At 48.3% G+C, this 13,595-nt stretch overlaps 1 protein-coding gene across 1 annotated transcript in view; it reads left to right on the top strand.

Annotated features, from left to right (window-relative positions):
- Positions 1 to 13,595, top strand: part of CNOT1 (CCR4-NOT transcription complex subunit 1) — a 1,017,784-nt gene that overhangs the window by 209,405 nt on the left and 794,784 nt on the right. Inside the window, 1 exon segment of the mRNA XM_030203593.1 lies at positions 930 to 1,098. Within this exon segment, the coding sequence (XP_030059453.1) occupies positions 930 to 1,098 (169 nt within the window).

Raw genomic sequence — 13,595 nt, 5'->3', positions numbered from 1 at the left:
TAAAACATGAATATAAAGTTCAGTAAACAATTAGACATAATTAAAATACTGGCTCCATCTTAATGTTTCAATTTTACTCGTAAAAAACCTGCTTAAATATGCTTTGAGTTTAAGAAGAGCCAGCATAGTTGGAATTGACTTTAGCTCTTGCAAAAGCGAGTTCCATAAAATAGGCCCTGCTACAGAAAACATTCTGGCATGAGATTCTCAACAGAGTGGATTTGACAAAATGTCTTTTATCAACCCTTTGTTCATAGATCATAATTCCTGAGAGGGTCAATAAATTCTCAATGATGAAGCAATGCTCAAAGGAGCATCACTTAAATATTTGTTTCACCATTAGAATCTTGATTTTAATACACTAAGTAACCAGTATAAATGTTTTAAGTTGTGAAATATGACGCACCAGCTATTACCCTTACCATAGAATTCTGTGCAATCTACATATCATGCAACAATTTAGGTAAACCTAAATAGAGTATTACAGTAATCCAAGTATGGTATCACCATACTCTGAATCACACTACAAAAATTTGAGGCATTCAAAATCCCCTTTAATTGTTCTCAATGTTCTCATACTATACTCTTCTCAGTATAGAGAATCAGTATCCCCTGTCTCATCCTCTCTCCTTTGGGAAAGCAGTTAAATCTCCATAAAAGTATGAGAAGACCTGAATATAGCTGAGGATAAAGTTCAGATTGTTGGGAATGCTAATAAAACAGGAATTGCATGACAATATTTTTGTCCATATCTGAATGGTGGCCATTTGGAACAATCACTGCATACACAAACATGATCTCTTTCAGAAGAGAGGTGTTTATAGCAGACGTGCGTTAAGTAGTTTTTGAGCCATTAAAAACTTAACAATAAAGGTGTTGGCTTTGTTGAAAGGAATTACTAGTGATTATCAAATTTTTTTTTTTTTAAGATTTCCCTCAAGAACGTTGCCCAGTGGTGCTTGCACCACTCCTATACCCTGAAAAACGGGATATTCTAATGGACAGGATCCTGCCTGATTCTGGAGGGATAGCCAAAACCATGATGGATAGCTCTTTGGCAGACTTCATGCAAGAAGTGGGCTATGGATTTTGTGCAAGGTTTGTATATTGTTACTTTATTTTTAAACATTTTTGTAAAGGTTACCTTCCAGATGCATGTATTTTGCTTTGATTGTGATGTCTGCCTTTGGTAAGTTGGATCGTGTGATGCCCTTTGGAGAGTTGGAAGGTGTGTAGAAGAGATCCTGTTCAAGTACTCTGGGTCATTTTCTTTATGGGCCTTGAAGGTCAACATAGTTTTAAATTTGGCTCTGTACCGGTAGCCAGTGAAATTCATGCAAAAATGGTGTGATGTCATATTGTTTAGAACCTTCTTATCTGTCTTACTGCAGCCTTCTGATTCAATTGTAGCTGGTACAAAACCCCTATGTAGTCAGATTAGTGTAGAGTGCATTATAATCAGTGCTTTTTTTTCTAGCAAAAAAGGTGCCGGTACTCAAATGCCAGAACATCCTTCAGGGATGGGGGTGATCACTGAGGGACCCACCCCACAATAGCCAGGACCCCTGCAACCAGTCATAGAATCTATGACAAGGCAGAATTGGTGTGTGGAGCCTGAGCTCTTTCATTAAAATTTGGGGTCCATGGGCCAGTTTTAGCAGACAATGGAAAAGGTGCTGGTACTCTGTACCCCCTCAAAAAAGCCCTGATTATAATATTTGGCAACATAGATGCCGACATAACACTTTACGCATGGGCATAATTTGACTGTTTCATTTGGGGGGGGGGGCATATTAGCATATTCATTTGCATATATGTGTGTATATATACATATACACACAAATGAATATGCTAATATGGAGGAAGGAAGGGAAAAAGAGCTGGCTTTTTTTGGGAATAACCATAGTGAATATGTATGAGATATCAAGCCAGCTCTTCCTTCCTTCCTTCCTTCCTCCAGCACTCCTTCTGCCTCTCCAGTAGTTTTTCCCCACCCCCTTTCCCATACCATGCCAGTGTTGACCTTAGAAATGCATAGGCTCCATATGTAGATCCTTCAAGAGGTAGTGTGTCATGGTTTAGGCTCTACACCCTTTCTGATGTTTTGGTGCCACCTCTCAGTAAGGCCAACACACAATCTCTCCACTGCAAAATGCTATACACAAACTTATGCAAAAACACACTCATAACCTTACCAAACCATGACAGCACTTATTCCAAGGACAGGACGAGCTACAACATTTTGCGTGAAAAGGCAGAACTGTAATTCTCTGAGGACAAGCAGGCTGCTTGTTCTCACGACTGGGTCGGCGTCCACGCGGCCCCAGGAACGGATATCTTGTTTTAATATATTCAAATACTCGTATATTAATGAGATGGAGTCAAAAGTCCAGCAGCGAGAAGGGTGCTACCTAGTCTTTTGCACTGTCACATGTATGATTATCTCCCAGTTGGTGTGAAGTCATATGTGTGCCCGGTGGAAAGAACTCCTAGCTCTGCTCTCTTGAGGCTAGAGTACAAGTCTTGGTAGAGATGAGGGAGATAGAACAGTACATAGATGAGACCTATAGTGATGTTGTAGAGAGGTCCCACCTCCAGCCAGGTAGCCCCTTTGCTACTTCGGAGGAGAAGGGTCTTCTAGAAGGAGAGCATTGCCCTGGTGAAGTAGGAAGTACTCCTGTAACCAGGACCTACCCACCAGACGATGTATTATCCTCTCGCACCGAGGATATGTCTCCAATTACAGCCCACAGGGGAAAAGATAGAACCGCTGTGGTAGTTGGAGAATCAATCATTAGGAATGTAGATAGCTGGGTGGCTGGTGGACGCGAGGATCGCCTGGTGACTTGCCTGCCTGGTGCGAAGGTGGCGGACCTTACGCGGCACCTAGACAAGATTTTAGATAGTGCTGGGGAGGAGCCGGCCGTCTTGGTACACGTGGGTACCAGTGATGTAGGAAAATGTGGGGGAGAGGTTCTGGAAGCCAAATTTAGGCTTTTAGGAAGGAAGCTCAAATCCAGATCCTCTAGGGTAGCATTTTCTGAAATACTTACCCGTTACACGCGCAGGGCCCAAGCAACAGGCAGAGATCCGGAGTCTCAATGCGTGGATGAGATGATGGTGCGGGGATGAGGGTTTTGGGTTTGTCAGGAACTGGGCAGCATTCTGGGGGAAGGGAGAACCTATTCCGATCTGATGGGCTTCACCTTAACCAGGGTGGGACCAGGCTGCTGGCATAAAAATTTTAAAAGGAACTAGAACAGCTTTTAAACTTGAAGTGGGGGGAAGGCCGACAGTCGCTCAAAAGCGCATGGTTCAGGATAAGGTATCTTTGAGGATATCACCCAAACAGGGAAGAATAGTTTCCTTGTAAGTAAGGATGTCAAAGAAACCGTAGTGGATCAGATGGCCTTAAGTAAAATTAATAATAACCAGACAGAAGATAACGTATTAATAATGCCATGTATTAAACGTGATATAAAACTGAGCAACAAGCATGCATTGAAATGTCTATATGCAAATGCAAGGAGCCTGAGACACAAGATGGGAGAGCTGGAATACATTGCACACAATGAAAAATTGGATGATATTGGCATCTCTGAGACCTGGTGGAAGGAAGATAACAAGTGGGACACAGTCATATCGGGCTACAAATTATATCGTAGTGAATAGGGTAGATAGGATTGGAGGAGGGGTAGTACTGTATATTAATGAGAACCTAGACTCGGGCTACAGATATTGCAGGATACAAAACCCCTATTGGAATCTTTGTGGATTGAAATTCCACGTGAAAAGGGGAAAAAATGGTGATAGGACTGTACTGGCCAGGGCGCAGCAATGTCAATTATTAAAATGGGCAATGTAGTAATGGGTGATTTCAGTTATCCGGATATAGACTGGGTTAATGTAACATCGGTACACGCTAGGGAGAGAATTTCTTGATGAAATCAAGGACAGTTTCATGGTACAGCTGGTTCAGGAGCCGAGGAGAAGGAAAAATGCTAGACTGTCATTAGTGGAGCACATGATCTGGTGCGGGTGGTAACGGTGTGAGGGCTGCTTGATAAGTGATCATAATCAGTTTTGATATTGGCTCTGAAGTAAGTGATCTTAGGAAGTCAAATACACTAGCGTTTAACTTCAGAAAAGGAGATTACGATAAAATGAGAGAGGTGAAAAAAAGACTGAAAGGAGCAGCTCACAGGGTAAAAAACTTGAATCGGGCGTGGATGCTGTTCAAAAACACCATCCTAGAAGTCCAGGACAAATATATTCCGCGCATTAGAAAATTAAGAAGACCAAACGTCAGCCGGTGTGGCTAAACAGTAAGGTAAAGGAAGCCATTAGAGCCAAAAAACAATCCTTCAGAAAATGGAGAAGAGAACCAACTGGAAATAATAAGGTAAAACTTAAGGAATGCCGAGCCAAATGCAAAGCGGAGATAAGGAGGGCAAAAAAGGACCTTGAAAAAAAATTGACATTAGAAGCGAAAACATATAGTAAAAATTTTTTTTTAGATACATCAAAAGCAGGAAACCGGCTAAAGAATCAGTTGGGCCGCTGGACGATAGTGGTGCTAAAGCGGCGATCAGGGAAGACAAAGCCATAGCGGAGAAGTTAAATGAATTCTTTGCTTCGGTCTTCACCGAGGAGGATTTTGGAGGGACACCGGTGCCGGAAAGGGTATTTGAAGCGGACGAATCAGAGAAACTAAACGAATTCTCTGTAAAGGAGGATGTAATGGGTCAGTTCTGCAAACTGAATAGTAAATCACCAGGACCGGATGGTATTCATCCAAGAGTATTAATAGAACTGAAAAATGAACTTGTAGAGCCTACTGCTAGTAATAAGCAAACTATCCCTAAAATCAAGTGAGGTACTGGAAGACTGGAGGGTGGCCAATGTAACGCCGATATTTAAAAAAGGTTTCAGAGGAGATCCAGGAAATTATAGACCGGTGAGTCTGATGTCAATGCCAGGCAAAATGGTAGAGGCTATTAAGACTAAAATTACAGAGCACATACAAAAACATGAGACAGCACAGATTTAGTGAAGGGAGGTCTTGCCTCACCAATCTACTGCATTTTTTTTGAGGGGGTGAACAAACATGTGGACAATGGGGAGCCGGTGGATATTGTGTATCTGGATTTTCAGAAGGCGTTTGACAAAGTGCCTCATGAAAGACTCTAAAAGAAACTGGAGAATCATGGGCTCGGAGGTAGGGTATTATTGTTGAGCCTGCCATGAGTGGGAAAGCGCGGGGTACAAATGTAACAAAAATATAAATAAATTGTGGATTAAGAGCTGGTTGAAAGATAGGAAGCAAAGAGTAGGGTTGAATGGTCAATATTCTCAATGAAGAAGGGTAGTTAGTGGGGTCCCTCAGGGGTCTGTGCTGGGACTGCTGCTTTTTAATATATTTATAAATGATCTAGAGATGGGAGTAACTAGTGAGGTAATTAAATTTGCAGATAACACAAAGTTATTCAGGGTTGTCAAGTCGCAGGAGGAGTGTGAAAGATTACAAGAGGACCTTGCAAGACTAGGAGATTGGGCATCCAAATGGCAGATGAAGTCCAATGTTGACAATTGCAAAGTGATGCATGTAGGAAAGAGGAACCCGAATTACAGCTATGTCATGCAAGGTTCCGCGTTAGGAGTTACAGACCTAGAAAGGGATCTGGGAGTCATCGTGGATAAGACATTGAAAACTTCTGCTCAGTGTGCTGCGGTGACTAAGGAGGCGAACAGATTGTTGAGTATTATTTGGAAAGGTATGATAAACACGCAGATGTTATAATGCCGTTATATCGCTCCATGGTGAGACCACACCTCCAGTATTGTGTTCAGTTCTGGTCACCGCACCTCAAAAAAGATATGAATTGGAGAAGGTGCAGAGAAGGGCGACGAAAATGGTAAAAGGGATGGGAGGACTTCCCTATGAGGAAAGGCTAAGACGGTTAGGGCTCTTCAGCTTGGAGAAGAGGTGGCTGAGGGGTGATATGATAGCAGCCTAGAAGATAATGAGTGGAATGGAGCGGACAGATGTGAAGCGTTTGTTTACACTTTCTAACAATAATAGAACCAAGGGACATAAGATGAAGCTAGAATGTGGTAGATTTAAAACAAACAGGAGAAAGTCTTTCTTTACTCAGTGCGTAGTTAGACTCTGGAACTAGTTGCAGGAAAATATAATGACAGCAGTTGGCATTGCTGAGTTTAAAGGGGTTTGGACAGATTCCTGAAGGAAAAGTCCATTGAACATTATTAATTAAAATTTTTGTTTTGGGGTTTTTGGTGGGTTCTTGAGGCCTGGTTTGGCCACTGTCGGAGACAGGATGCTGGGCTTGATGGACCGTTGGTCTTTTCCCAGTGTGGCAGTGCTTATGTTCTAAATCTTCCATAGCAACAAAATGTTTGCTAGAGCCTTCGCGCGTGCACCACACATGTGTGGCCATCTTCCTGTCCGTCGCGTGAGAGTCCCGATCAGTTTTCTTTTGCCGCGGTAGAGGGTGGCTGCTTGTCGTTCTCCCTCCACAGCCCAGTGAAAGAGCCTTTGGTTTTTCGCGTCTTTGTTTCTCGATTTTTTTTTTTCTCTCCCTTTTTGTTTCCTTAGCCAGTATATCCAGTTTAAACAAAAAATAAATAAAGAAGGAACCTTCATTCCTTAGTTTTGGTCCCTTAAGTTTTCTTTCTTTTTCGCCATGGCCCTCTTAGGCCCGCGCGTATGCGCTTCCTATTTTTGTGCCTTTTTTCTTGGCACAATCGAGACTTTTGACTTCGCTGCCACTATTTTTCCGTCCATGTCATCGAGGACTCCCAGCGGCTTCAAGAAGTGTACTCGGTGCAACCGAACGATCTCGGGTACCAAACCCCACATGTGGTGTCTGCAGTGCCTTGGGCTCGACTATCGCCCAGATGCATGTAAGTTGTGTCTTAGCTTGAAAAAGTGGACACAGGTGTCGAGACAGGCTCTTCGGGACCGACGTTTCGGAGCTTCATCCGGTTCCTTGTCGTCGACAGCGGTACTGAGGTCGTCGTCGATATCAGCACCAGGGATTGCATCGACATCTGGAGCGCAGGTAATGGCTGTCCGGGGACCATCACACGCTGGGAGCAGTGAGCCGTCGAGTGGGTCTCCACCTGTCTTGAAGACTCCTGCTGGACAGGCCCACCGGGACCGACCACTCTCGGACCCAACCCCGAGGAGGTGTGTGAATTCCACGTCCTCGGTATCGAGGAGTATCGATGACGTGCATCGAGCGAAGGCTAAGAAGCACCGTCATCGGTCTCCTAAGCACGGTACCGGGAGCTCTGGGGCATCGAAGGATTCTGCACCCATGAAGTGTCGATGCCGGGAGGACCGCTCACCTCCATCCAAGAGGTATCGTTGCATCGGTCTTGGGGCAGCCCGGTACCACCTCCTCAACCTCTACAGATTCTGCCGCAGATTCCTGCACTGATCCCGCAGCCTTCCTTGGCAGCGACTCTGGCGAGCGCATCCGAGCCATTCTTCCAGGTCTTCTGGAAGGCTTGCTGCGTCAGTCTGCTCCGGTACCGAAGGTACTTGCACCCTCCGTACCGTCGATTGAAGCGGCAGCTGGCTCTCCGCCTGTGGTGAGGTCGCTGCCGCCGGTGCTGCCTGCGGCATCGGCCTCGGCTGCCACCCAGGTCGACATTGCTGGTGGGAGCGTCATCGCTGCCGGCATGGGAGTCCGACTTCTCGACATTGCCACCGAGGACGTGTTCCTCGGTGTCGAGACGGGCCCAGTTTCGGACTGCAGTTAAGGAACTCTTGTCTGATACGGATGAGGATGCCTCATGGGATGACGGGCAAGATCCCAGGTATTTCTTTTCTGAGGAGTCTTGTGGGTCTTCCCTCTGATCCTACTCCTTCTCCAGAAAGAAAGCTTTCTCCCCCGGAGAGTCTTTCTTTCTCTTCATTTGTCCGGGAAATGTCTGTGGCTATTTCCTTCCCTGTGGTATCTGAAGATGAGCCCAGGACTGAGATGCTCGAGGTCCTTGACTATCCTTCGCCACCTAAGGAGTCATCCACGGTTCCTTTGCGTAATATGCTCAAGGAGACTCTTATGCGGAACTGGATGAAACCCCTAAGTAATCCCACCATTCCCAAATAAGCTGAGTCGCAATATCGGATTCACGGAGAACCTGAGTTGATGAAGTTGCAGTTACCTCACGACTCTATGGTTGTGGATTCTGCTCTCAAGAGAGCCAAGAGTCTAGAGACTTTGCCTTGGCGCCCCTGGGGAGAGAATCTAGAACCGTGGACTCTTTTGGGAGAAAGGCCTATCAGTCCTCTATGCTTGTGGCCAAAATTTAATCTTACCAGCTCTACACGAGCATTCACTTGCGAAACACGGTGAAGCAACTGGCGGCCTTGTTTGATAAGCTCCATCCGGAGCAGGCCAAGCCTTTTCAGGAGGTGGTCAGGCAGCAGATGGCGTGCAGTAAATTCCTGTCCAGGGGTGCTTACGATTCTTTTGATGTTGCATCCAGAACCGCTGCCCAAGGTATAGTAATGCGCAGACTCTCATGGCTGCGTACCTCTGATCTGGACAATAGAGTCCAGCAGCGGATTGCGGATGCTTCTTGTCGGGGGGGGGGGGGGATAATATTTTTGGTGAGAAAGTCGAACAAGTGGTCGATCAGATCACTCAGTGGGAAACTGCTATGGACAATCTCTCCCGCCGGGCGCCTTCTGCTACTACCCCATCAGGTAGATGATTTTTCCGGGGAAGGAAGAATGCTCCCCATTCTTATAACAAGTGTAGGTACAATCCTCCTTCTCAACAGCCTTCTGAAGCTCACCCCCAGCGCGCTCGTTCTCGTCAACAGCGTGCGCCAAGGCAGGCCCCTGCAACTCCCCAGCAAAAGCAAGGGACAGGCTTTTGACTGGCTCCAGCTGAGCATAGCTGCTATAAAGGTGTCCGTGCCTGACGACTTGCCAGTCGGGGGGAGGTTAAAATTTTTTCACCAAAGGTGGCCTCTCATAATCTCCGATCGGTGGGTTCTTCAAATAGTCCGGTTAGGATACTCCCTCAATTTGATCTCCACACCTCCAGCTCAGTCCTTCAGCTTCCAGCACGGGCAGATACTTGCAGAGGAACTCTCCGCCCTTCTCAGCGCCAATGTGGTCGAGCCCGTTCCATCAGGGCAAGAAGGGCAGGGATTCTATTCCATATACTTGTGCAAAAGAAAACAGGGGGGATGTTGTCCCATCCTAGACCTAAGGGCCCTGAACAAATTTCTACTCCCACAAAAGTTCAGGATGATTTCCCTGGGCACCCTCCTTCCCATGATTCCCATGATTCAGGAGAACGATTGGCTGTGCTCTCTGGACTTAAAGGATGCTTATACACACGTTCCGATACTTCTGTCTGCGCCCAGGGTCTTTACAAAATGCCTGGCATTCCTTGTCATCAAGCAGATGCAGCCATTACAGATGGGTTGTGTCCATCAACCAGCAGAGGGAGATAGAGCACACTTTTTTCAGTGCCTCATACCAGCTTGCTCCACTGCCTCTCTTAAGTATTTATCTCCCCTAGCAGAGTGGCTGCAGCTTCTTTGAGCTCCATCTAAAATCTGCCTGGAGGTTACTCCTGTGCTTTTGCCAGTTGTTAGCAGGGGTGTTGGAGGCTATAGCAGCTTCACTTTAAAGGCACATAGGTTCGCCCTTTCCCTGCCTTACCCATACCTCCGTGGATGTGGACACATTGCTTAGCTTTCCCTGTCATTCCCCACCAACAGTGGATGCAGGCACATAGGTTCGCCCTTTCCCTGCCTTTCCCACTCACCTGAGCCTCCGGAGTTCTATTTACCTCTGCTTTCCTCACAGCGTTAAAAAAAAAAAAGTCACATTGCGCTTTGGCGCTTAGACGCTGGAACAGAGGTTTTTTCCTTGCCTTTTTCTGTGGGACCGGAGCTGTCATACTCGGTCCAGTGAGGTAAGAGTGTTTTCTGACTCCTCCGGGGTGGGCCCGCGATCAGGGCGATTTTGGCGCGAACCGCCATTTTGAATTTTACTGCCATTTTCGGCGATGGCTACGGAGATAGTAAAGCGCTGTTCCAAGTGTGGCAAGCGCAGATCAGCAGTGGGGCTCTGTAAATCGTGCCGTACAGATGTTAGAGCCGGCCCAAGCATGGCGAGCGACGATTCTTCGCACTCTGAGCTGGCAGCGGGCGCCATTTTGAATTTACCATATGGCGCGACCTCCGCTGAGACGGAGAGACCTGAGCCCAGGGGGAGGCCTCGGAGTGAGGCTGATATGGGAGCTATTAGCCCCGGCAGAGATCTGGGTGCCCAGGGTGAGACTTTCTCCCCTGATTTTGTCTTATTAATGCATAAAGCATACATGCTTAAAAGAGCTCTCCCACAAAGCCCGGCACGGGCCTCTTCTAATGCCCCCCCCGGTGGATTCTAGCCTGGGTATGCCCTCTGAGGCGTTATTCCCTGATAATTGGCAGAATATGAAGCGCAGAAGGGCTCATTCCCCTTCAGAGAGTGCTGCACCTCCTTTTTCCCTCCCTTGGTTGTGCTGCGAGGATTTGGAGGACTCTGGCAGGCCTTCATGGTCTGAGGAGCCAGAGTCTGATGCAGAAGTGCCTCAGGATCTGGACGATCCCTCCACGGTGAGGATTTTCCCACGTGATGAGCTGCCAGCGCTTATTTCTGATGCCCTGCAGGCTCTCTATTGAGGACCCTGCCAGTGGCACAGCCTCCTCTGTGAATCCTAGGATGGCTAGTACCAAAAAGCCTGCTCGAGCCTTTCCTTTGCATGATTCCATCCAAGAGCTTATTTCGGCTCAATGGGCTGACCCCGAGGGACCTTTGAAAGTTTCCAGGGCTATGGGGCAATTATACCCTCTGAGTGAGGAGCATATGGCTCGCTTTGCTATGCCTAAAGTGGATGCCCTAGTCACTGCTGTGACAAAGAGAACTACCCTCCCTGTTGAAGGAGGTGTTGCCCTGAAGGATATTCAAGACCGTAGACTGGAATCAGCACTTAAACGGTCATTTGAATTTGCAGGTCTCACTATTCAGGCGTCTGCATGCAGTTGTTATGCTGCTAGAGCCTGCCTGGCTTGGTTGCAACAGGCAGTGGAACAGCCCGGTGATGGGAGCCCTTTTCAGATGTAGCTCCGCGGATGGAGTTGGCCTTGTCCTTTCTTGCTGACGCCCTTTATGATATTGTCAGAGCTTTGGCTAAACACATGGCAGTAGCAGTGGCGGCTCGCCATCTTCTTTGGCTACGGCATTGGGTGGCGGACATGGCCTCTAAGCGAAGGTTGGTGAAGTTGCTCTTTCAAGGCCTTCTCCTGTTTGGTGAGGAGTTGGAGAAAATTGTGAAGGTCCTGGGTGAGGCTAAACCCCAGCGCTTGCCCGAAGATAGGCCTCGGCCTTCCTCTAAGGGTGCGGCGGTCGACTCGTCTTACAGACCTCGCTTCTGAGAAGCTTGAAGGTACCGCCCAGGGCATTCTGCTGGGTTCACTTCTCGTGCCCGTTTTCAGCAGAGGAACTCCTTTCACTCGGACAAATGTTCCACAGCCACTGGCTCAAGGCCTGGAGTTCAGGGGCGACCCTCTCAATGATGGTGCGCCGGCCCTCTCCTCGAGTCCTGTCATCGGAGGACGTCTTTCCCTCTTTGCCGAGGAGTGGGCAAACATTTCCTCAGATCAGTGGGTCTTGGACCTGATCAGAGACAAGTTACAGAATAGAATTTGACGCCCCAGTAAGAGACGTGTTTGTGGAGTCCTGATGCGGTTCTGCCGCCAAATGGGCGGCGGTAGAGGAGACTTTACAAGGTCTGATTCAGATAGGGGCCAGGTCCCCGGTACCTCCCGCCGAACACGGCTGTGGCCGCTACTCCATCTACTTTGTGGTGCCGCGAAAAGGAGGGTCTTTTCTCCCTATTCTGGACTAAAAAGAATTAAACAAGTCCCTGAGAGTGCGGCATTTTCACACGGAAACCCTGCGCTCCGTCATTGCGGCGGTACAGCCAGGAGAGTTTCTCACGTCTCTAGACCTGAAAGAAGCTTACTTGCACATTCCAATTTGGCCCCCACACCAGAAGTTTCTGAGGTTTGCGGTGATGGGAAAACATTTCCAGTTCCGGGCCTTGCCTTTTGGCCTCGCCACAGCTCCCTGCACCTTTTTGAAGGTTATGGTGGTAGTAGCTGCCTTTCTAAGGCGAGAGGGTATTCGGGTTCACCCGTACCTGGACGACTGGCTCATGAGTCAGCATGTAACAGCCAGAGTGGTCTCAGTACTTCAATCTCTGGGCTGGGTCGTCAATTTGACCAAAAGTCACCTGACCCCCTCGCAATCTCTAGAATATTTGGGGGCCAGGTTCGACACAGTCTCGGGGTATGTGTACCTACCCGAGCAAAGGCGGTGCAAGCTTCAGGATCAGGTCCGTCTGCTCCTGAGGATGCCCCGCCTGCGAGCTTGGGACATTGTCCAGCTGCTTGGATCGATGACGGCCACCATGGAACTGGTGCCCTGGGCGAGAGCGCACCTGAGACCTCTACAGTATGCTCTACTCCAAAGATGGTCTTCAGTATCTCAGGATTACCAATGCAGACTCTCTTGGCTCCCTGCGGCCCGGCTCAGCATGGAGTGGTGGCTCTCAGACAGCATGCTGCGGCGAGGAATGCCGTTGGCGCTCCCCGATTGGTGCCTAGTGGTGACAGATGCCAGTCTGAAAGGCTGGGGCGCACATTGCAAGGGGAAGCATGCCCAGGGTCTATGGACACCCAAGGAGTCGGAGTGGTCCATCAACCGCCTAGAGTTGAAAGCGGTGTTTCAGGCGCTTCTGGCCTTTCAAGTGACCCTGGAAGGATTGGCTGTCAGAGTGATGTCGGACAACACGACAGCAGTGGCCTACATAAATCGACAAGGCGGCACTCAGTGCAGAGCTCTAGCCGCGCAGGCCGAACAAATTTGCCATTGGGCCGAGCTGCATCTACAGTTTCTGTCGGCAGCTCATATTGCAGGTCAGAGCAACGTGCAAGCAGATTATCTAAGCAGGCATCAGATCGATCTAGTGGAGTGGGAACTTGCAGATGTAGTGTTCCTGCAGATTTGTGCCAAGTGGGGCAAGCCCGTGATGGATCTAATGGCGACAGGCTCCAATGCCAAAGTCCCGTGCTTCTTCAGGAGATGGAGAGATCCTTGCGCGGCAGGGTTGGATGCCTTGGCTCAACCCTGGCCTCCGGGCCTACTGTATGTGTTCCCTCCGTGGCCCTTGATAGGGCGAGTGCTCCTGCGGATTCGGCTGCATCCAGGAGAAGTGGTTCTCGTCGCCTCGGATTGGCCCAGGAGGCCTTGGTATGCGGACCTCCGACAGATGCTCGTAGAGGATCCCCTTCAGTTACCTCTGGTTCCCAACCTGTTGTCACAGGGTCCGGTGACCATGGAGGACGCTGGTCGATTTGGTTTTATGGCCTGGCGATTGAGAGGGCGCAATTAAGAGGCAGAGGCTATTCCAATAAAGTAATTACCACTCTCCTGCAAGTCCGCAAGCGTTCCACGTCCGTGGTTTATGCCAGGATTTGGCGCCAGTTTGAAGTCTGTT

This window comes from Microcaecilia unicolor, chromosome 5 (assembly GCF_901765095.1).
Source record: "Microcaecilia unicolor chromosome 5, aMicUni1.1, whole genome shotgun sequence".
Classification (NCBI taxonomy): domain Eukaryota; kingdom Metazoa; phylum Chordata; class Amphibia; order Gymnophiona; family Siphonopidae; genus Microcaecilia; species Microcaecilia unicolor.
Note: the sequence above shows the minus strand (reverse complement) of the source record. Positions and strands in the feature narration are given on the sequence as shown.